We start from the raw sequence: 24,584 nt of genomic DNA, 5'->3' as shown, positions 1-24,584 counted from the left end.
ATACTTTACACATTACCTTCTAAGTTAAGCCTGACTGCTCAGTGCCAAGCTACCAGAGGGTGGGCACAGGATAATTTGAATTGTGTGAGACTTACTCTGACGAGAGTGAGGGTCCTTGCTTGGACAGTGGGTAACCTGACAGCCAACCAAAGACCCCATTTCTAACAAACACCAATTGCTTAGTGCAGGTAACTAGAAATATCACTAATTGACTGTAATAAGGAAATTAGACATGGGCTCTTATACAGGGATTGTTGACTCCCATATATTATTGCACTCAGTCGCGGCTTGCGGGTCGCAGAAGGGGCGGAACGCGCAGGCGGGACACATTATATTCTAAAAAAAAATGTAAAACACTTACCTTGCTCCTCGATGCGCCACTCCGCTCCTCCTTCTCGCAGCAGACACTGTATCCCAGCCTGCCAATGGCCAATCCTGACGCTGCTCAGAGCAGTGTCAGGATTGGCTGGGAGCGCCCAGCCAAGGCGCTCCCAGGCAGACTGGGAGCCTGTGCAGGCTCTCTCCAGCCTGTGTTGCTGGGCTGGAAAGAGCACACTGCGCATGTGCGTTTGGCCGGCCCGAGACCCCCGGCCAAACATACATGCGCAGTGAGGGGGAGTTCTGGGCTCTCCCCCTCATTGCTCGTCACCGCCGTGGCACCCCCCCTTTTTCCCCAAAAACGATAATAAGCACAGTTTATGATCATTTTGGGGGGAAAGGTTTACAGTTGCCCTTGCTGGCGGGGGCGACGCTCCTCCACCCTTATGGAGAAGCCGCCCCTGATTGCACTATATATTACAAGATAAATGAATGATTTGTCCTCCCAGTATTAAAGTTTTAGTAGGTTCCCCTGAAACTTTTCCAGGCAATGCCAAATCAATGAGATCTATTATCTGGGGTGAACCGTGCCTGGGGTTTGAATCAATGGTATTTCTCCAGCAGCCGTGGTGGGGGTTCCGACCGTCTCTGCAGATGGGTTCGTACTAGGAGGTTAATCTTAGTTAGCAAAAAGGTTCACTCTTGGTGAGCCACCTCCAGTTCACTATGAATCTTATTAATGGCTTGTGCCACAGCATGAAAAGGATTAACATTTCAATCTATGTATGTATCTGTATGTATTTGTGCATGTATGTATGCAAATGGTACTTCTATAGTGCAAACCACTGTGAAAGGCAGGAGTTGTTCTGGTTGTACATCAAAATATCATTGGCAAAAACAAAATCTGACACAAATATAGGGCCTGATTACGACCTTGTGAAGGGGATTACTCTGTCCCAAATGTGACGGATATCCCGTCTGCCGTATCACAAGTTCCATTATGAACTTGTAACACGGCGGACGAAATATTTGTCACATTTAGGACTGAGTAATCCCCTTCGCCAAGGTTGTAATCAGGCCCATAGTGTTCAAATTTCATTGACAAAAATATTGTCCCATTTTGTACAGATTTTGTATTATTAACACTAATGGGTGATAGTTTTTTAAATGCTATTTAAGAAACAGTATTTCTGTCAGATGATATTTTGGTTACAGTATTCTGACATCATACTGCTGCTTGTTATAGCTTTGCCGATGATGCAGTTGGGATTGAAGATGGTGTAGGCTGGCAAGGGGAGCCAGCGGAATTACATCAGAATTGGTGGTAATGTGTTCAAATTTAGGCAGGCCCCAGATGAGGCATGCTGTAATGTATAGGTTACAATTAAGAATGTACAGTGTGAAGCCTGAGGGACTTGTAACAGGACAGGACGCCACCTAAATGTGAGAGGATGTAAACTTGAACAGCAGTTCTCAGGTTGCTTTCAGGGAGGAATAGTTTCATTTTCTAGAATGAACCGTAGAAATGGTATTAAGCAGTGGCCTGCGAACATTTTAATGTCCAGTGTATAAGAAAATCTTTGCCCCCCCCACCAGAATTCTTCATAATTTTTCTATTAAATTGGTAAGGTTTAAATACAACTAGACCTATTTAAACATTGCATTTAATTTCTGGTACCTATTTTAAAAATGCAGTCACATGCATGATTGCCAAATATACTATTCTGGTTAACTAGGCCTTTCTACTGTGTAAAAGTATACATAATGTGATTGTCAGAAATGGGAGTGGGGAGGTTGTAAGACTATTTGAAGTCCCTTTCTCTTTTGACACATCCCAGCCAGATATAAATGACAAAAGGCACATTACAGAGTGGTTGACTGACATTCATTTTTTTCTGCTTAAAGTAAAGCACTGATATCACCATGATACTTCTTTTAACCAAAGCCTGGCACCCCCCCGGGATCAGTCAAGGCGCCCCTAGGAGTGACTGCTACCAGTTTGAAGACCCCTGGTATAAGCTTTCTTGGTTTTCTTTATGATGTGCCCTGGAGGGTTAGGTTGTGTTCAGGGTGAATCTAGGTGATTGAACATGGGGTAAAAGGAGTTTTTCAACCTGTGTTCATGTTGTTGAGCCAGTTGGAGACCTGGTAACTAGCAGGATTTCTGTTTGTTAGCAGATTAAGCTTCAGGTATGTGATGGACACTTGGTCTGAACGAGGTGCGTGCATTGCTAGAGACACTGAAGGGCAGATGTATCAACAAGTTGAGTCATCCTTGCACCACGCAAAAGCGGCAAGGGTGACTCAACTACCAAGTCAGAATTACAAAGCCACACAAGGCCACCTTGCCTGTCCCTGCTTGGCTTGATAAACCTATCAAATTGCTGCATTGCTCGGCCCCAGGGAGGTGTTCCATGGGTGGAGCGTGGGTGTTTCCACGCACCCACCCTTGGATTTTGGTCCATTCTCGGATTTACCATTAGTGGTAGGCTGGGGAATGCACCAGAATGCTACGCCTCCCCAGGTGAGGCGCAATGAGGAGAATATCTTTGTCTCCTCCTTTTTCCTCTTTCTATGTGTGCTGCATTTCGCAGCACACATAGAAAGAGGAAAATGCCTCAGAGGATTGTTTTTGTGCAGGAAGGTGTTCCTTCCTCCACAAAAACAATCCTGTTTGCAACACAGATACCCTTTCACCATGACACAAGGGTGTCTGCATTGTCACTAAGCTGCCAAAAGTGAACCAATGCAAGGAAAGGACAGCAATGCGCCATATAATGTTAAATATGGGGCATTACTGGCAATTCACAGAATGCAGCAAGGTGGCTTTCTGTGTTGTGCTTCATGAAAGTATTACACATCTGGGCCTGGCTGCGCAGAGCGAAGGACACTTTCATGTGGAGCTGTGTGTCATAGGTGGTTTGGTAAACTGTGATGTTGCTACTGGTGAACTGTTTGAAGACGATGGGGAGGGTGGTGGGTGGAGGGCCGCATGGAACTGAGGGGACACCTGCAGGTATGAGGAAGCTTCTAAGACCTGGAGGTCCCTGCAGTCACACCAACATCTGCTTCTAAGTATAGCAAAATATTATTATGTGTATTTTTATCAAAGTTAAGCTACATCATAGTGAAGGTTTATGTTATGTTACAATTATTTGCTGTATTAGCGCAGAAATGATTTTTCTGATGTCTCACCCATTCTTCAGGAGACTGTAGGATTCTCCATCTGGGGACAAGGACGGTGAGGAGTTACAGTTTTCAGTGTGTATCTGGAGGTTGTCATCATCAGACTCCACCTTAAATTCGACGTATATCCTCCCATGAAGATCAGTCTCATAAGGAAACACTGTGATTGGGTCATTGAAGGAACTGCTCTGGTAGAAGCTCATCGAGACGTTGTGATGCCCAATCGCCGCCTTAGAGGTGACCATTGGGTGGAACTGAAGGATCAGGGTCTCGTTGTCCACCATCTCACACCTCAGCGGTACCTCAATCCTGTGGACTGTGGTATTCGGGACACTGCCGTAGACCGTATTCACATAAACTGTTTTTCCATATTCATCCTTAAAGAACAAAAAAATACAGACTGTGAGTAGTCATTGAAACAGCTTTCAGTGAGACAATTAAAAATTGTACAATGTATCCATGACTGGAACATGGAATCTATCCGGTACCCCTGAACTTCAAGAAATGGTGGAACCAACAAAGAGGTTGGATCCTGGCTTTGGCTGTCACGTCAATCGCCATCAGGCTACTTTGTTAAAGGACTTGGAAACAATCTGGGGAGTGCGAGTCACTGAATTAAGTTTTAGACTTTCCAGTAGGGAAACCAGTGGCTTTTCCGACATATTAATGTCTGTAAAACGCAGGGTTGTACCAGGAATTTTAAAGGGGAGGTTCTGATATCAAAGGTATTGTGTTGTTGATAAAGTATTGGAGAGAGATCCTGCAGAGGCCACTTTTCCTTAAAATGTCCCAATAATTCATGAAAAATCAAGCATTTTAAACTTTTGAATCAGAGAGAGGCAGCCACCAGGGCTGCCTCAATGTAGACAGGACAGGTGTCCAGGATCTAATGGAACATCAGAGGACAGAAACAGGAAAACCATACTCCATTCCTGACTCAAACGAGACACTTCTCATTCCATTACCGAGTACGATTTATATTTCTTTTCATCACTGATTAAAACTGTGTGCATTTTTCCTTTTACTGGGCCAAACCCAGTGGCATTTCAAGTGAGCTTTGAACCCTAATGTAAGGAAGGAATTTCCCCCTTCTAAACACTCATTCGTTTGTTGAATACAGCCACAATTAGAATGTAGTGGACCCACCACAGTCTTGGGCCCATGTGCTGCTGCACTTGTTGCAGTAATGACAGCTATGCCTTCAGTGGGATACCTTGTACATTATTTGAGTTCATTGATGAATGTTGTTGGCAGCTTAAAAATCATACAGTGAGAGATGTAATGCTGGCACCTCCATCACCCCCCCAGTGGGAGGATTGTTCTACTCTGACTCCAGCCCCACACCCATGGTCCTGACCCTACATGCCTTTCTTCCTTTATGCACCAGTATTGTTCTCATGAGCACCTTGTTGCCACAAATAGACCATCCTAAGAAGGTTGAAGAGGTGGCCACTGCTTTTTATTACGTTACACTTTTACAAATTTATGGCGCCGTAGCTCCCTCCCCACATTGGTGTACTTTTGGCTACCTTGCACTACACATGCACCCTACAATAGGTTTCTTATTGGAATGGTATCCTTCTAGTACAAAGTACTATGCTGAGACATAGTTTAAATGTTTTCCTTGTTTGCATGTGTGATGTACATTTCAGGAGACATGCAAAGTTGGAAATTTCGAAGAACAGAAAGTGTTTTCCAATGTTACCGCTGGCATGCGCATGTTTTTTGATGCACATGTCTGTCACATTTTTTAGTAGATAGGGGTTTGCTTCAAAACCCATGGGTTGGTGCATGGGAATGCCTATGTACTATCCATGGTACATCCACTTGATGCAAAAAACTGTTTTGCACTGGAAAGCAAATCCCAATTCAACACTTTACGGTGGTTTGTATCACTTTTGTGATGCAGACCTAGCTAAGAGCGTTAGTAAATTAGCTCACAAGAGAGCATGTTTCATGATTCAAGATTCCGGATGTGTGGACTTCGGTGCCCACCCCTTGCACAGTGAGTTGGATGAAAGCTGTGAGGGCCACTACTGAGTGCACTGGTCGAATATCCGTTGCTGTCAATCTACAGCACAACACAGAACAGTTGGGTGATGCTGCACGGATGAAGATTTTTTATTTGGCGTGGGAGCTTGTTGGAAGACCATTACACAAACATACACACCAAAGTTTGTAGAGCTGTCATCCCCAGTTGTGTTCAAACGTTCTTGTATTTTTACAGTGAACTTTTGGAGCTTAGAGGGACGGTGGGGGGGGGGAAGAGGTGGGGTAGTTGAGGTTTTATTTTATTGTTGGAAGTGCTCCTTCTTATCGGATATACTTAATTCAAGCATTTGTATTTCCAAAGTCCTACATTTCTGCATTCAGTTATGTATTTTACATGTCAGAACAATGGGCTAGATGTACGCAGATGCAATTTTGCATTTCCTAAATAGCAACTTCATAGAAATTGCTATTTAGGAAATGCAAAATGATATGTACAGAGATACTGATTTCCTAATAGGGATTCCTACAGATTAGGAATCCCTATTAGGAAATCATAAATAAGAAATCCCAAGACATTTGTAACAATGGGCCAATTTTGCATTTCCAAAATAGCGATTTCCTATTGGTAAATCCCTATTTGGGAAATGCAAAGCCAAGGATGGGTATGGGCAGAATGCCCCCTAAAATGCACCCCAAAAATAGTGGTGCACATGTAGAGCACACATATGCCCAAGGAACATGTGTGTGTTCTATTGCACTTTTTAAAAAAAAGCTTTTTGGGTTGCTTTTTTGAAATTGCACATGGTTACCATCGACGTGAAGTTGGTGGTAATTGCATTTCCTGAATGCCCAATTCACATTTAGGAAATGCTTTGTACATCTAAATAGGAATCGCAAATAGGTAATCCCTATTTGCGATTCCCTCTTCAGAGGACTGCAAATTGCGATTTCTACTGGGTAGAAATTGCAATTTGCAATTCCCGAAAGGGATTTAGACTGAAAAGCCCATTTTGCCTTTCTTAATGGCCCAAGATTGCGATTCGGACCATTAAGAAATGCAAAGTGGCTTTGTCCATCAGGCCCAATAAGACTTATGTAAAGAAAGTGTCCACATTGTCAGGCGTATCTTTGGTTGAAGGCACTGTGCATTAGGGTTTAATAGGAAACATCAAGAGTTCAACACATGTTTGCGGACCGCGTAATTAGTGTTTGTTGGAACAATATCCCAACCATGTTGGTAGGTAGTCAGTCGCAGCTTTTCAGAGCTCTGTATGTAACATCATTAGTGTGCTTTATAAGTCTTTCTTCCAGGACTCCACACAGGTGCTTTATATTTTCATGTCTCCACTCTACAAAGTCCTGTTTACTAAAACAAGATGACGTACTGAGGTCTTTTGCTCTTTCATGAACCTCAAATTTGCTTGGGCAGAACTCGTGGAATGATCTTATGATTTCCAAAGGGTCACTTTTTCGTTTCATTGGGACACATTTAATTTATTGTACTTTTTTTACCATATTGTGGAGAGCATGCATCAGCTCCTATCTGAGATTGCAGTACAGGGTTTCGGGGTAATATTTTATGCATGTTTATATTTGCACTGCAGGGATCCTATGAATTGGTACCTTTATTAGTTAGGTCTCGCCTAAGATGGCGTCATGATCTATTTTTTAAATTTTTTTATAAAAAAGGGCTTTTAACCTCCCATTAGTTCAAGGTCACTGAGATTTTCTTCCTTTTCATTGGTGAGCGCGGATCTGTGTGTCGGCTTTGCTGCCTCTCTGTGTTTTTGTTTTCTTCCCTTGAGCATGGACCCATCAATTTCTTAATTAGTGTTCTTCCACACTGCTTGCATTCAATGGTGTCTTCAGAGGGGGCAAGCGGGCGCCCCCGGATTTAGGTACAGCCCTGTTTGCAGGCTCACAGTGCAGCGTAACACTACGGACTGCTGTAGTGTTACGCTGCCTGCTCTAGTACAGCTGCAGTCCCTGCCAAAAACAGTCCAGGACGCTGCAGACTGTGGTGGATGGGTCACAGAGAATGCTTCCGCCTGAAAAGATTTCTGCCGACGCCCATGCTTGCGCTTGGATTGTGAATGTGTATTGTTTGAATGCTCTTTCTACACTCTCCCATACCTCTAGAGCTCGTGTTTCTTTGGCTGCTTTATCTCCCTTCGTGTTTTCCCAATTTCCTTATTTTTTGGCTTGGACTCACTGGCCCCTCTCTTGTTTTCTTTTTGCTTTCTAGATTTTTCAAAACTTTATTTAGAGCAAACTGCTTTTCTACAGCCAGTCTTTTCCGAACCACATAACAAAACAGTTGAATGCATTTTTGAAAAGCAACATGTTGCAGCAAGGTTGGTTATGGCTCAAACTTGTTTTGGTCGCATTGCATGCAATGCCGTCATATTTCCCAATCTGGGAAATGTAACATAAATTACACATTTATAAATTGTACCAACTGGGGATATTGGTTCTTGCATAAAATAATGTTTATGCCTGATGTTTGCAGTTCGTAGATTTTGTATGTCGGTAACACGCCATACCATAAAATAATATACTGTACAATAACAGGCCTTGACATATCACACCATACAATAACAGATCATAACATACCTTATTGTACAATAATGAACCCTAAATATTCTTAAATTGTAGCAACTGGTGAAATCAGTTATTTTTTAAAATAATGCGTATCCCTGCTTCAGAAGTTCGTAGGATATGCATCTCAATCACACCCCATACCATTCTCATACCATAATATACTAGAAAATAACATGCCATGCCATGACATTCCATGCAATACATACTATACAATAACAGGCCAGACATACAAGGAGAGTCTATAGCATATGATGCCATTCTAAATCATACTATTTAATAACAGGCCATACATTCAATACCATACCATACTACAACATACCATACTATAAAATAACAGGCCATGACATACCATGCCAACCATACTATACAGTAACAGGCCATGACATACCATGCCATACCATACTACACAATAACAGTCCAAACTATACCATACAAGTAGAAACTATACCATAGAATGCCATTCTATACCATACAGTACAATAAGAGGCCAAACATTCAAAAACAGCCCATACCATACCATACCATACCCTTACCTCCTTTTACCTCTGCCCACACCTAAACCCTCAAGTTACCCTCACCTCCCTTTACCTCCACACCCCGAATCCTCAAGTCACCCTCACTCCCTTTATATCTACCCACCCATCAGTCCTTGAGTTGCCCTCACCGCCCTTAACTCCCACTCACCCCTGAGCCTTCAAGTCACCCTCATCTTCCCCTACATATACTCACCACTGAACCCTTAAGTCTCCCTCAGCTCCTTTACCATTATGCACCCCTGAACCCTCAAGCCACATTCACCTCTCGTTAGTTCTACCCGCTCCGATCTCTCAAAGTCAGCCTCAATTCCTTTAAGGTCTACCCACCCATGAGCCCTGGAGTCACGTTCACCTCCCTTTACTTCTGGTGACCCCTGATCATCTCACCTGATCTACTGACCCCTGATCATGTCACCCTCATCTTCCCTTAACTATATCCCCCCCCTGAACCATCAAGCTACGTTCACCTCCCTTTGATGCTTCCCACCCTGATCCCTCAAAGTCACCCTCACCTTCCCTCTACCCACCTGTGAATCCTCAAGTTTCCCTTGTCTCATTTCCCTTTACCCACCCGACCCTCAAGCCCAGAAGGTACCCTCACTTCTCCTTACCTAGTCTCTAACCACCACTGAGCCCTCAAGCCAGCCTCACTGCCCCTTACCCCTACCCACCCATGAACCTTCAGGTCACTTTTACCTCGCTTTACCTCTACCCACCCCTCATCCTCAACACTGTTCATCCCTACCCACCTGAACCCTCAAGTCACTTGAACCTGCCTTTATCTCTACTCATTCACTCGTCATTTGAACCTCCCTTTACCTCTGCTCACCTCTGAATCCTTCAAGTCACCCTCACCACCCTTTACCTCTATCCACCTTTCAAACCCTAAAGTCGATCTTATCGCCCCTTACCTCTATGCAATCCTAAACCCTAGAATAACTTTTTTTAAATAACATAAAAAGTATGTTATTTAAAAAAATACCTGTGTAGTAAAGTATCTCATGGTAAAGGTACAAATAGTTGCCTGTGTGGTACCTAAAGGTCCTGCATGGTAAAGGCTGTTTCCACCTCAGGCAGGACAAAAATGTGTTGGTGGCACTGTGGGTTGTTTCATGCACTTCAGTGTGTTTGGCGGGCACCTTCACCTCTCTGACAGTTTGTTGCCTCCTTCCTCACCTTTTCTACCACACCTTATACTTTAGGTCTCACCTGAGACAGGACATGCACTGTTGCTTGCAAGGCATATTGCTTACCACTGGTTGGCTTCATCGTCACTCTCATTTTCTTGCTTCTCTTTTGTCGGAAAGTGCCAGCCTCACTTCGTCTTCGTGTGTTTGTCCCTACCTTGGAGCGTGGACCAAGTATGGCTTCACTTGCCCAGTGTCTTCCACGCCTCGCTGCTTTCAGAAGTCCTTTTTTCCTTTTCACTTGTATTCTCTTTCTCCCGCCCAATCCTGCATTGTTTCTTGCCGTCCCTCCCACTCTCTTTCTGCTTGTTGCTTATCTGGTCTACCCCTCTCCCAGTATTGCTTGCCCCATTCACCCCACACACCCTCTCTCTTTGTTGCTGGCTTTCTCCTATCCCATCAGAAACGAAAGCACCCAAACATCATGCCACCGAGTGCCAAGATGCCACAAATATACAAACGGCATGTTGCTCCCTGCTCTGCATCGCCTTTTTGGTGCTGTCCTCTTGTGGGGGCAAAACAGCAAACTTTAACTTGGATGAAAGATAATTAAGAAACTTTGTTTGTGAAGGTAGATAATAATCTCATACAAGAAAATGGATCACCGCCCCTCGCAGTCAGCGCTGGCCTGTCATAGCACTTTTGTTTTCTAACTTTCAGCCATGCTGCACTGCATCTGTGTAAAAGAAATTGACAAAGCCAATAGTTCTACCATAGGTGAAACCGTTTGGCTTTGCCAATGCTTGTATGAATTACTCCTAAATTTGGATATGCCTCACAATACCCGATGGAATGTCTTTATGCATGACTAGGAGTGACATTAAATCCAAATTTGATAAATTAATTGGATATCTGTCACAATAAATATATATTTTGTTTTGAGGAATTGACAGGTGTGAAAGTAGATATATTTTAAGAAGTCTAAATAAATATAGTCTAGTGCTACTTTAACATCTGCCTTTATTCTGTAGACAATATTTAATAACAGAAATACTTACAACCACTTGGGTGCCACACTTATCGAATGGCATGGTGATGACAGCCCACTGACCCTCCTGTCGAGCTTGGCAATCCGGGCTGTTGAGGTGGACATCGTGAATTGATAGCTCGGCATCAGTGACCAGGCTGAGGGGCAGGCGGTATTCACCATGGTGGGAGAGGCAGGTAAACTCAGGGGGTTCCTCTGGACCTGGAAGAGAAGAGCCCAACACCCTGATAAGATATCTTTATGGTAGATGTTTTTGAGAATACTAGTGAACAGTGAAAGCAGAATATATTAAATGTGTGTCCTTTAATACCAATGGCATATGCAGTAGAAACAGATAGACATGTCTTCTCCAACTACACCCGGACTTTGAATGACATCTCCCTCTCAAGTGCTGTGGTTGTCTCATAATTCTCTTTCATGGTTGATCCCTCTTGCTTATTTCTTGATTCCCGCACTTACCCCCTTTTGTCCTCTTTCCCTTTTCTTTTGTGACTTCTCTTCCCATGTTTACCTGCTACAGCTGTGCCTCTTCTCTCATATCTTCCATCTCCTCTTCATTTTAATTACCTGCTAATCTTGATCTAGCTCTTCTTCCCTATTGCTGTCTCTTCCTATAATACTTTAATACAGATCTCCTCAAATATCAGTTGTTTTTTGTGTCCTTCATCTCTTTTTTACTCACCGGTATTTTCTTGTGATCACCTCATATAGACGTTTTCTCTTTATGACTTTTTAAGGATCCTATCCCTATTTTCCTCTCTTACTTGTAGATTTTTCTTTTTTTACTGTCACCTAGTCCTTTTAAGTAAAAAGAACAAATTCAATCAAGAAAAAAGCCCAGATCCATCTCTTTGAGGAATATCGGCTAGATCATGTATGAAGACCTGATAATTTAACATCATCCCACATGGAATGAAGAACTGAAAATTTAATTTTAACCCACATCTATCCATTGTTGTCTCTTCCTAAAATAACTTTGATATAGTTCTCTTCACTAATCAGTTATTTTTTGTGTGCCCCATCTCTCTTTTACTCAGCAGTATTTTCTTGTGCTCACCTCATATGGATGCTTTTTCTATATGACTTTTTAAGGATCCTATACCTATTGTCTTCTCTAACTTGTATACTTTTCTTTTTATATTCTTTTTATATTGTCATCCGAGCCTTTTAAGAAAAATAAAATACATTCAACCCAGAAAAAGAGCCCAAATCCCATGTCTTTGAGGAATATCTGCTAAACCAGGTTTTCACCAAGACCTGAATTTTTAACCTCAGCCCACATGGAATGAAGACCTAAAATGTATCCTCAACCCAGTTCAGGCCAACAAAGGTTCCTTCTCCACCACCACCCTTTCACTGATCTGAGGCTAGTTTGCAACACCCCATCTTTGCAAGAAGCCCCTCACTCACTCGTCTTTGAAGGTATCTGCAAATCAGACCTCCTCCTGCTGTTCTCAAGTTCTCTTTCCCTCACTCTCTGGCCTCATTTCTAGGTCCCATTCAATGATGAGATTGGGTAAACACCCAAGATCTGTTTACTTTCATCCAGAGCTTTGGATTGCTGGCTGTTGTATAGCCATGTGTGCATGACTGCAAGGCTGGGTGGAGGGGGGTGTCTGAGGTTGGGGTAGCCCATAATTAAGAAGACCTAAGTAGTCCCTAGAATTACTCTCCCAGGTACGAAAGGAAACCAACCCCTCGCAAGTAGGAATCCATCACCGGTATGAGACACGTACTCTAGGGATTACTGTAATACCTGGTGTTATAGGGATCACTGGACCCATACGACACACTCAAAGTTCAGTGTGGTTCCTAGGGCTTCCATCTGGTGTGGCCCCCTACTTCTGTCCAGATCTAAATTAACATCACAATACTGCAAAACATCCACCTGTATCGCACTATCTCTGTAATATTACATTTGGAAGAAGAGCAAGGAACATGAGTAATGTATGTGTGTATGTATGTGGCATTTCTATAGCACAAACTTAGCCAAAGGGCTGCAGAGCGCTGGATAATCCCAGTGGCATGACACGACTGGGCCATTAGGGACATAAATCAAAACCACAGAGTTATATATGTCGGCATCTATATACCTTACCCACACCAATGGTTTCTTGCACCAACATTTTAAATAAACAAAAATTGCATGGAAATTTTATCAAAATTATTCATTTTTTACTGAATATCGAAGAACGATTTAGATTTTTTCCCTCTAAAGAAAAAAAAAATAACAAGTACACACTAATGCATGTGAAGTGAACCTCAGGGGAGGGCATGACTCTCTGTGCTTGAGGTTTTTAGGATCAGGCTGGAAGTGTGTGTGTTATTGTGTGTGCCTGTTTACGAAAGCTGAAAATGTGATGGCTGTGTAGCTTGGCACATGGTAGCCCCACCCCTAAAATGCAGGTTCACCAAGGGAATAGTTAATTCTATGTTCTGGGTGTTGCATGTGACACCATGAGAGCGCCAGGAGATGCAGAACAGGCCAGGTGCACCGTGGGTGTGCCCACTGTAGAATTGTTGTTTGGGTCCAGGCCCACCAGAGATGAGAGAAGAGAACTTGGGGGGAAAACTCCGAAGGCGAATCGTGTGGGGGGTGCAGTTGTGATGGAGGAGAGAGCGGAATAGTGGACAGGAAGTACTGGGTGAAAGAGAAGCATCACCCAACATGACAGAGATTTTATTTCTGATAAATAAAATAGTCTCTACTGTAATGTAAGTTTATTTTAAATGAATTTTCCCTGTTTTCCATTTTTTTATTTCTAATTTTTGTCTTAGCTGTTCACAAGTGTTTGCACAATACCAATAAGGAGTGACCTTGTGGATGGGAAGAGATGTTGAGGACACTCCCTCCATGGACCAAGATAAAAGTAGCTGAAACAGTGCACCTGTCTTGTGGTGTGAAGAAGTTATGGAGGAGGCCCCTGGGCCACTGTCACAACAGAGTAGACAAGTGTGAGGTACAGGGCTCTAAGCAGAGGGGGAGGCAAAAGGTGCTGCACAAACTGTCAGGAAACGGCTGACCAGTAAGTTCCCTTCGGGAGTACCTACCGAGTCATACTTTGGGAGGTGTGTTGAACTATTAACGAGTTGTGCACTGTAGTGGCACATGCTACTAACACCTCTCCATAACTCAGTCAACCATCTTTCACCTCAAACACAGGTCTACTTAATTAAACACTGTGTACTTCAAAGATAACTTCTCAGACCTGCTCACCAACTCTTTCAACTTTGATTCCCAGGCCACCCACCTAAGTGACTTACACCTCCCAGACACTCCAGAATTAAAGAAGAGTCATCCCCTCAACCTCATTGGCACACTCAATGCACAGCAAGTCATCCAGCAACACACCCCGAATAATAAAACCTCAACCCTATCTTTTTGATATCATAAACTATTCAATCCGCACCTCCCATACTACTGGACTAGACCAACCACCTCGACATTTCCATCAACCTGCTCATCATCCAAACAAAACACGAGATCAACCCCCAAAGGGAGCAAAATAATTTTTAGATCTTTGAACAAGTTATCCATCAACAACCTATAGCTTAAAATCACCTCTCACTCTGCCACCTCCTGATCTGAGGCAGCACTCTTCTGAATGACTTCATAATTTCCTTTCTGGAAAATCACCCACTCTTCAACTATACAATGCAAGTTCAAGCTGAACCCTTCATCACCCTGCTACTCCAAAGACCTTGCCAAAACCATCAATAGGTGGGGGAGAATAGAGAATAGAAACAGAAACTCTAGTGACTTCACCCTACTGAAGTTCCTCTGCAAAATATGTAGACAACTCATTACATCAGCCATAGCCAAGTGCAGTACCAGCAAGCAGAATGTAAAAACCATTGCATCTTCCTCCTACCTGGCCTCTACTTCCACCCTCCACAGACAAGTGCAATGTCATCAACCTCTCCTTCAGTGGAACAATAGAAGATTCCACCACACATGGACAACACCAATCCTGTGTCTACTCTGATAGCCACTCCTTTGTGCTGGACCCCACAATGGTCATCCTTCAAACTCATGTCTCTCGCAGACCTTTTAACATCTTCAACTTCCTCAAAGTCACCTACTAGGAAGATGATGTCTTAACCGCATCTTTTATCAAATCCCCCTCAGAAGTCACCTATACTCACCATTGTCAATGAGCCTCACACTCAATGCATCTTCCCAGAAGCTTTTGAGACAGGCCTAAGGAGAACAATAGTACTTCTTGATGACTTCACGAACTATTGACCCATCGCTCACCCACCCTTCATCAGCGAGATCATCGAAAAGCAATCTATGGTCAAATGTAAGAATGCATTGACTACAACAACCATTGTTTACAAGAGTATCAATATGCCTTTAGATCACTCTAAAGGACGCAGACAGATACATTCCAAATCCTATATAATGCACACCTAACCACGGATAATCATGGCCTCTGTCGCCAAGTACTTCTCCACCTCTTAGCCACCTTCAGCATTGGTCATCTTATCCTCATCTACATGTCGAAGTCTCACATGGGGTTCACTGGCAGCACCCTTCACTGGTCCTGCTCCTAACTATCTAACCAGACCCGTTTGTTCATATGGGCACCTTCAAATCCCAGAAGATCTCTAGTATCTGCAGAGTCTGCCACAGTCCCATCATGTCCTCTATCCTCTTCAGCCTCTACATAAAGTCCATTTGGTTGTTTCTCCTCAATAACAGCATAAAAATTCACCAACACACTTAGGGCCAGATGTAGCAAAGCTTTAGCGAGTCGCAAACGGCGAAAATCGCAGTTTGCGAGTCGCTAAAGCCACTTTGCTATATGGAAATGCATTTTGCGAGTCGGAACCGACTCGCAAAATGCATTTCCGACTCGCAAATAGGAAGGGGTGTTCCCTTCCTATTTGCGACTCGCAATGGTATGCATTTTCATTTGCGACCGCGATTGCGGTCGCAAATGAAAGCGCAGTTACCATCCACTTGAAGTGGATGGTAACCCAGACGCAAACGGGAAGGGGTCCCCATGGGACCCCTTCCCCTTTGTGTCTGGCCAAAAAAATACTTTTTCAGGGCAGGCAGTGGTCCAATGGACCACTACCTGCCCTGAAAAATACCGAAACTAAAGGTTTCGTTTTTTTTTTTTCAAAGTGCAGCTCGTTTTCCTTTAAGGAAAACGGGTTGCACTTTGAAAAAAAAGACTGCTTTATTTAAAAGCAGTCACGGACCTGGTGGTCTGCTGTTCCCAGCAGGCCACCATCCCCATGAGTGACCTGAATCGCTATGGGGTCGCAAATTGCGACCCACCTCATTAATATTAATGAGGTGGGTCTTTGCGACCCCATAGCGACTCGCAGAAGGTGTCTGAGACACCTTTCTGCATTCCAAATTGCGATTTGCAATTTACGAGTCGCTGGGACTCGCAAATTGCAACTCGCAATTTGGAACCTTGCTACATCTGGCCCTTAGTGGACACACCTCTACTTGAAACTCATGTTATCCAGTGCCCCATGCTGTCTATGCCTCACCCAGGCTTCTGTGATATTGACATCATAATATTGTGATACAGAAATATTGTGGCAAATATTGTTTTAAACATGCTTACAAATAAATGTTAATAAAGTAATATATATATATATAATAATAATAATAATTATTATATATAACTAATATAACTAAAATACATTTCTTTCTCAAAATTAAAGCAAATGCTAATAGCTAGAACATTTTACAAAACATAAATATACAATATATATTTCGTATGATATGAAAAAAGTGAACAGTATAATTACTACATAATTGAAATTATATTTTAAAAAATTAAATATTTACTACTCAAACTTCCTAAAAAAATACAAATATTAAATTACAAAGAAATACTGTAAAGTAAAACCACTAATATACATCAAAACCCCCCAAAATAACAAAGCAATTACAATTAAAATAAAAACATAAGCACACTTAAAAAAGTCCATACAAAATAATAATTAAAAAAATAAATATATCCACAAAAACTAGAAATAATATTTAAATGCTACATTTAAGGTAAGAAACATAAAAACGATAATAAATATCAAACAATTATCCTCCATTAAAATAAAATTGAAGCCAAAAACTTAAACAAAGCAAAATTAACATTCTAAATTCTCCAGAAAAAAATGAATTGTGAAAAATAAAATGTACCACTCCCTCTTCAATTTAAAAAACAGTAGGAAACACATTTCACTGTCAAAAGATAAAATATACTATTCCCACTACAAACTAAGCTACAAAAGGAAGAGCATGGAATTTTGGTGGGGTCAGATTTACTAGTGGGGTAGAATTTGCTATTTTCAATATGACCTAAGCAACATTTATGAAAGTATTGGACTTTGTAGGGGTGAGATTTACAAGGCCTCTAAAACTCTACTATCCCACTAGCTATGTTGAGTCAGATTTTAGAAGGTCGAGCTATTTTAGCACCTCTTCTGTTCTGGCGTGTTCTGGCGAGTGAAATTAAGCTGGAAGGAACAGGTGTTCTGTTCATTCACAAAATGAACGAGCAATAATTACGTCTTTAAATCTTGTTTTTATCTTGACACATTTGCTGTCTGTTTAAGGACAGAGGTCAAATGTCAGTTTGTCTTTTACTAATTGTTTCTTATCTTATCCTGGAAAATTGTGTTTACATTACTTTCTCTTATTACAGGTAGAGGTTTTTGTCAAGTGAGCTGTCTGACAATCATTGTAAACCAAAAGGCTGTTAGATGTCAGGGTTCTTTTCCTTACACACAACATTTAAACTGCTTGTAAATGAATAGTACAAGTATTTCAAAATATATCAGGAATTACGAAATAACTTTTTTTTATAATTCAGAAGCAAAACAAATCAAAGGTTCTTTGGAAAAAAAAAACTAAGGGTTCTCTGACATTTCAGTAGAAGACACGAATAATAACTAATGGGCATGGTAGTGAGCTTGTTCTTGTTGTTGAATATAGTAGGGAAGGGAAGGATGGGCTTTCCTTTTTTTCTCACTTCCCTCTTTTGTACAGAGTAGATTTATGTCTGTCAATATTTTTGAGACACTATTCCCGTAATGCACCTCATCCAGATGTTGATATCCAACCTCACCAAGAGAGAATTCCTGCAATTTTCCAAGAACAGCCATATAAAACCTGACTCAATTACATTAACCTGGAAGGATTTGAACACCAACATACACCCAATTCCCCCTGGCCCTGGATATTGCCCTAAAAAAACATATCACCAAGAAAACACAGGCACTCTTTACTAGCTTTCTTTACTGGAAAAAGTGAAAAATTCCTTCCAGAAAGTGACTTCAGAACTTCTGTTTAAGACCTCATACTCTTGCATCTCGATCTCCACACTTGCCACCTTGAGAGCATCCTAAAGGCAGAGGTTCACCTCATTCATGACCTAAAGAACTATTCTGATATTATCTCAACCTTGATGGAACTCAACTGGCTCCCCTTGCTAGCCGGTCTCCTGTTCAAAATAAGCTGTATCATTTACAAAGACTGGTAGCCTGCACTCTGTGAGAGCCACTAGAGGTGGTACGCTTGTAAGAGAGACAGGGAGCCAACCCAGTAAAGGGGCGTTAGTGATCTGTAGCCAGGACACCATCAAAGTTGAGATAATGTTATGCTAAAAAGAAAAACAAAATGCCTCCTCCATTCATGCACCGATATCTGGAACAAACTCTCTATATCCATCAGGGCCACCCCTTCACTAGCTGATTTAGAAAATAGCTGAATACACTCCTCTTTAAAGAACACTGCGTCATGACAAGGTAATAGTCCACCTCCACAGTTAGAACCCACCTTCCTCTCTAATCTCTCATTGACTGTATCTGTGCTTTGGCTAGCTTCTCAATAGACAAATGATGTCACATACTTACAAGTATAGGAGTGGAAAACAGGGGTGGAGAGTGGCTACAGGGCTAGGGCACCATTAATGAGTGAGTTGAGGTCATCTTCAGGGCTGAGAGTGTGGAAGAGGGTGAACTGGTGGTGAAGATGCAAGGTGAGGGATTTGGGACCAACGTGTAATGTGGAGAAGCAGATGGTGGTTGGCAAATCAGGGGATTGGTGTTTTTTCCAAGTAAGGATGAAAAAGATATGATATACAGTTGATATAGATTGAGGTAGGAGGTAGGCACTATGCATTGAGTATAAATAAAGGGTAACAGCTAGGGCCATGAGAGGGCAGTAGCAAGAGTTTGGCAGGAGGTCAAGGGAAATGGGATGCCAGAAATAGTGTGCTTGTAGAGACCTTGGCAAGTTGTCTGGGAGGGATGAGAGGAGAGAAATGTTTGAGGTTATTGAAACAGCCATGAACCAAGTGGTTGACCACACCCTCTTCCCAAATGACACAAATGACCATTGCCTCCTAGCCCTCCTTGACTTCTCTGCAGCTTTCATCAACCTTTAACATCCAGCATTGATCCACACCCTGAAAACTCACATGGGCTTAACTGGCAAAAGCCAACAATGGTTCACTTTCTACCTCACCAACCAACAGCAACTTGTTCAGAAAGGAACTACTAAATCCTGGACTCTCCCTATCACCTGTGGCATCCTAGTATTACCCATCATTTTCAACATTTATGCAGACATCAACATCAATATCACCAGTATGCTGATGACATACAACTCTACCACCAAAGTTTCCTCAACCAACGACATATCTAGACTCAAAGCCTACCTCAAATTAATCTAAACCTGGATTTCTACAAACGCTAATGCTAAACCCCATGAAGGCACCAAACCTTCTTTGATTCAATGATGGCTCTAAGACTTAAACTTATCAAACTTTATACTCCAACTGACAGAACAGGCCTAATCCCTCAGATTGTCCCTTGACTGGAACGTCTCACTCAAAGAACACATTACCTAGAAGACAAAACTGCCTTTTTCCAAATTATTTCTCCCAGAAGACATTAAAACAACAGTGCAAACCTAGTCCTCTCCCATTTAGCTGGAGGCAACCCCCTGCTCAAAGACATCCCAGGGACCTCCCTTGCTCCTGTGAACAGCATCTTTCACACAGCAGCAGCATGGCTCATGCAAGGGCTGGCGAAATCCGATCACATCACCAACTCACTAAGGTTCTACCCTGACTCCTGCTGCAAACCTGGATCATTTTAAATATCAGCTGCATCACTTACAAGGCCCTTTACACCAAGGGCCAGATGTAGCAACTTAAAAATTTGCGAGGTGCAAAGTGCGAGTCCATGCGACTCGCAATTTGCACCTCGCAAATTGGTATGCAGTACTGTGTCTCAGACACCGACTGCAACTCACTATGGGGTTGCAATGACCCACCTCATGAATATTCATGAGGTGGGTCGCAAATTGCGGCCCCATAGCGAGTATAGGCACTCGCAAACATGGAGGCCTGCTGTCGTCAGCAGACCTCCATGTTCGTGACTGCTTTCAATAAAGCAGTTTTTTTTTTTTTAAGTGTAGCCCGTTTTCCTTAAAGGAAAACGAGCTGCACTTAAAAAAAAAAACGAAACCTTTAGTTTCGGTATTTTTTCAGGGCAGGGAGTGGTCCCTAGGACCACTCCCTGCCCTGAAAAAATATTTTTGGGTCCATTCACAAAGTGGAAGGGGTCCCATGGGGACCCCTTCCAATTTGCGAGTGGGTTACCATCCACTTGAAGTGGATGGTAACTGCGATACCATTTGCGACCGCGTACGCGGTCGCAAATGGTATTGCATACCACTCAGACTCGCAAATAGGAAGGGAACACCCCTTCCTATTTGCGATTCTGAAATGCATATTGCGAGTCGGTACCGACTCGCAATATGCATTTCTGCATTGGGAAACGCGTTTAGCGAGTCGCAAACGGCAAATTTTGCCGTTTGCGACTCGCTAAACGTTTCCTACATCTGGCCCCAAGTCTCCTATTTACCTTGCTGGTAAACTAACAATATCTGGAGATCACTGCCTTCTGAGGAGCTCCTAGCGTAATCAGAGTATAAACTAAACACTGCAGGAAGAACAAAAACAAGTCTCCTCAGTATATACCCCCAGGATCTGGAATACATATCCTCTGACATCAGGCCAGCACTGCCCGTCCTATAATCCTGGAAGAAAATGAAAACGCACCTCTTCAATTAACACTATTTCAGATAGGCCAACTCCACTCCTTCCACTAGCTCTGCCTCCTCCCTCTCTGCCTTCCCCCCCCATATTTACCCACTGTGGCTTCTTGTCCACTGTACAGCACACTTTTGGTAGAACGCAAGGTTTGCACCTTAGAAATACCAAAACATACATATATGGTCACCAAGAGAAGGGACCAGTAAGGGGCACATGATAGGGCATTAGTCAATTTATTTATGGGTTATTGAAAGGCACAGTGGAACTCTTAGTGCAAATATCCATACTTAAGAGAGAAGGGAATGGGCTGGAGGGAACAGAGATAAGAGAGTGAGAGGTGTGGTGGGGACATGAGGGTTAAACCATTAGGCTCTGAAGGTGGGAATTAGGGGAAGGGCCCCAATGATGCCTGCTCATGGCAAATTACCACAAATGCACAGTCATGCAAAGGGAATCTCAGACATTTAGATGTAGGAGGGAGAGTGGAGGCATCTGGTTTATGCTTGAGTATCATGAAATTTCCATATCACTGTTTTAATTAGATTAGGGTAGCATGGAATAGCTTTGGGTGACTGGCATTGCTTAACTTGAACCAGTCGTTGCAAGTGGAGTTTACTGACACTCCTTTTTGGGGTCTGGCACTCACTTTTCCTCGACAAACTTTGATCCACCAAAAAAATACACAAGCAAGGAAAGAAAGAGGTTTAAGAAAGACCAAAAACTGTGACTAAGGGACAGTTAGTGTCCGGTGGTGAATTACAGAGGCATGAGTTGAATTAAGATTACGCAGCCTTGGTGTTCAGCATCTCAACCTTCAATAGCACCGGCTGGGGGCGTCCAAAAAAAACTTTGGGCCTTGGCACTTATTATTGTTACTAGGCACTTGCATGGCCATGGATCAGATGGGAGGAGCGAACAAGACCGTGGGGAGGCCTTAGGTGCACTTTCAGGACAACCAAATTAATGGACAATAAGGCTAGGCAAGGGTGAGAAGTGCCTAATAGGGCGGTGCTGATGGTAGTAGGTGTTGATCTCCCAGCTATAGTCATTATGTCACGTAAAGGAGGAGACATATGTAGGGAGTTAGCCAGCGCTTCAGCCCACCATAGGGGTTTTCACGCCCGCAGTGGGGTGTGTAATACGTTCAGCAAGTTTGACCGAGGAGCACTGCGGATAGATGCAGGTGGCCAGTGCATTTGTTCTGCTCAATAGATTTCCTTTTTACACAGGTCTGTTGAGATGGGTGGGATTGTAAGGCTAGTGATGTAACTGGCTGAGTTGGGACAAGATTTCAGGACGACGTAAAAAGTGGGAACAGAAAGAACACCCCTGTAGAAGATTTTTCTGGTGACAGGAAAAAATCACTGGATTTGAATTGATGTTTACAGCCTTTGTTAGTTTAATGAAAGAGGGTAGAAGGAATAAAGTGTATAGGGGAGAGGGCAAGCCCTGGTCCAGGTGCTGACCCGTTGACCAGGTATTGCATGCTCCGATTATGGAGGACCAGTATTTCGAATTGCGATTTGGGAGTCAGCAGGCCTGGAACTGGATATGTACATCTCAGGCAATTTAAGAGGTATCATGAAAAAAGATGGGAAATTGGGGGAGGTGAAGGGGCTTTAAGTCAAGCAGGGTTGATTTGTTCAGAACGGATACTTTGTATAGAAAGTGGGGACAGGTATAATTCTGTGATGTATTAGTCTGATAGCAAGGATATATTATTATGTGGCCAACATGGCAGAGATGCAAATACTGTAACTGAATAATAAAGTACCCTTTTTTGGTTTGTTCATATATCCTTCACCATGTCCTCAATGTGGCCCTGAGTGCTGGGGCACATCTTGGATTTTAGGGACAGTGCAGGAGTGACCACTGGTGCATGTATCAATGATGTGATGGATGGAAGCCTGGAATGACTCTTCACGTGCTAGCCACACCCACAAAAACAGACGTGCATAGAGGAAATACTGGGCCCGATTTAAATCTTGGAGGTGAGGATACCCCATTGCAATGGCTATGGAGTGTGCTAACTGCCAAAATGGTGGTCCATTCGCTGAATTTAAATGTGGTATAACCATTGGAGAGACTTCTCTATCTCCGCCATGGTTACACCCCTTCAACAACATGATGGCGTAAGGGACTTTGGAGGCTGACCTCTATGTCCACCCACCTAATTTAGATGGGTGGGTACAGAGGTCAGTTTTCACTGCTTGTCACCACCAGGGAAGCCCTGGCAGTAAGGGGCAGTGAAAACAGTCTGATGCCCCCCTCACCATGGGAGATAACTCCCCTGGCAAGAGGGGTATTTTTTTATTTTTCAAAAAGAAAATCCCTCTTTACGATTTTCTTTTTGAAAATAAAAAAAAATACATTTGACAGATGTCATGTTGACGGAGCTATGCACCAAACTTTTAAAAGCATTGACGTGAACAGACGTGACGGCAGTTCCTGCCCATGTTTCCAAAATTACCGCTTGGCAGTCATTTCTAAATTTGGCGGGCTGAGTAGTCTCGGCCTGGCAGCCGTTAACTCCTCCGTCAAACCAACGGAGGTTGCTCCGCCCATCAAATTAGAACACAAATGGACGTGATATTTACAGCTTATGCAAGTTTGATGAGGGTGGTAGAAGAAAAAGAGGTATACGACACTTGGCCATTCCTGCTTAAGGCAGAGCCAGGCTGGATTGGAGACCAGTAGGTCCTGGTTATTGAGGACTGGTAGGTTAATTAAGGAATGAGAGCTGGCAGGCCTCTTACAGGATGATTAGCCATGTTTCAGACCTTGGAAGAGTAAGTGGGGGTCGGCTAGCTCGCATAATTTGCTGTGGCATAATTACATGAAAATACAACAAAATTAATGCAGCTTACTCAGGTTTACGTGTATGGTGTAATACATCATTTAGCGCAATTTTGTCAGTGCAAAATGCATCCCAGATGGCCAAAAAGGACCTGAGCATGTATTTAGCCCTAAGAAAATAGCAGTAAATGCAACAGAACACGAACAGTAGCATCCGGCAGCCTCTCCCGCTTGCTAAATTTGTTCTTCCTGTGTTCATGTGGAAGGACTTTTGGGCCAAATTCCACATAGTTACTGGATTAGGTGTAACTGCATAATTTTCTGTAATTTTGCATCAAAAGAGTAATGTAAAATTACTGAAATACTATGATTATTCCAGCGTATTTTATTATTCACCGAGGACCAAAAGTATAAAGGTTTGATCAAGGAATTTGGGGATTTGGGAAAGAGGAGGAGGTGTTAGGTCATTTTGTAAGAGGGTGTGGTAGTTTAAGTTCTTTGATGTATTCATTTCATGGCAAGGTCTTATTGGTGTGTCTGTCCCAATATGCTGAGGATGCACACAGTGCGTTCTGTACTGCCTTCACAATAAAGTTACATATGGAATAGATATGGAAGATCATGTCCATATATCCTTTGCTTTGTGCCCACTGGGGAACTCAAGGGAAACTCTAAGAATCAAGGCAAGTTTGTTGCCTTAGGGCTAAGCAGTTACATTCATTTGAGTGGATTCAGCCAACTGTTCTGCAAGTGTAAATGTAAATTATGTCTAAACAACTGCCAGGTGGCGCAATTCATAAATGGCCTGTTGCCATTAAATGACATATTGGCCACTTAATGTTACAACTGGAATTGAGGAGACGTTCTTTGACTACATGTTTGTGAAAAA

General features: G+C 42.8%; 1 protein-coding gene across 1 annotated transcript in view; it reads right to left on the bottom strand.

Moving 5' to 3' along the window:
• The window catches only part of LOC138258869 (IgGFc-binding protein-like), a 78,417-nt gene that overhangs the window by 19,217 nt on the left and 34,616 nt on the right, over positions 1 to 24,584 (bottom strand). The window contains exons 4-5 of the mRNA XM_069206166.1: positions 10,819 to 11,009; positions 3,514 to 3,881 (exon numbers count right to left, since the gene is read on the bottom strand). Of these exons, the coding sequence (XP_069062267.1) occupies positions 3,514 to 3,881; positions 10,819 to 11,009 (559 nt within the window). The remainder of the gene's footprint in view (positions 1 to 3,513; positions 3,882 to 10,818; positions 11,010 to 24,584) is intronic.

Source organism: Pleurodeles waltl, chromosome 9, assembly GCF_031143425.1.
Source record: "Pleurodeles waltl isolate 20211129_DDA chromosome 9, aPleWal1.hap1.20221129, whole genome shotgun sequence".
Lineage (NCBI taxonomy): Eukaryota > Metazoa > Chordata > Amphibia > Caudata > Salamandridae > Pleurodeles > Pleurodeles waltl.
The sequence above is the reverse complement of the archived record's forward strand: the minus strand, read 5'-3'. Positions and strand labels throughout refer to the sequence as shown.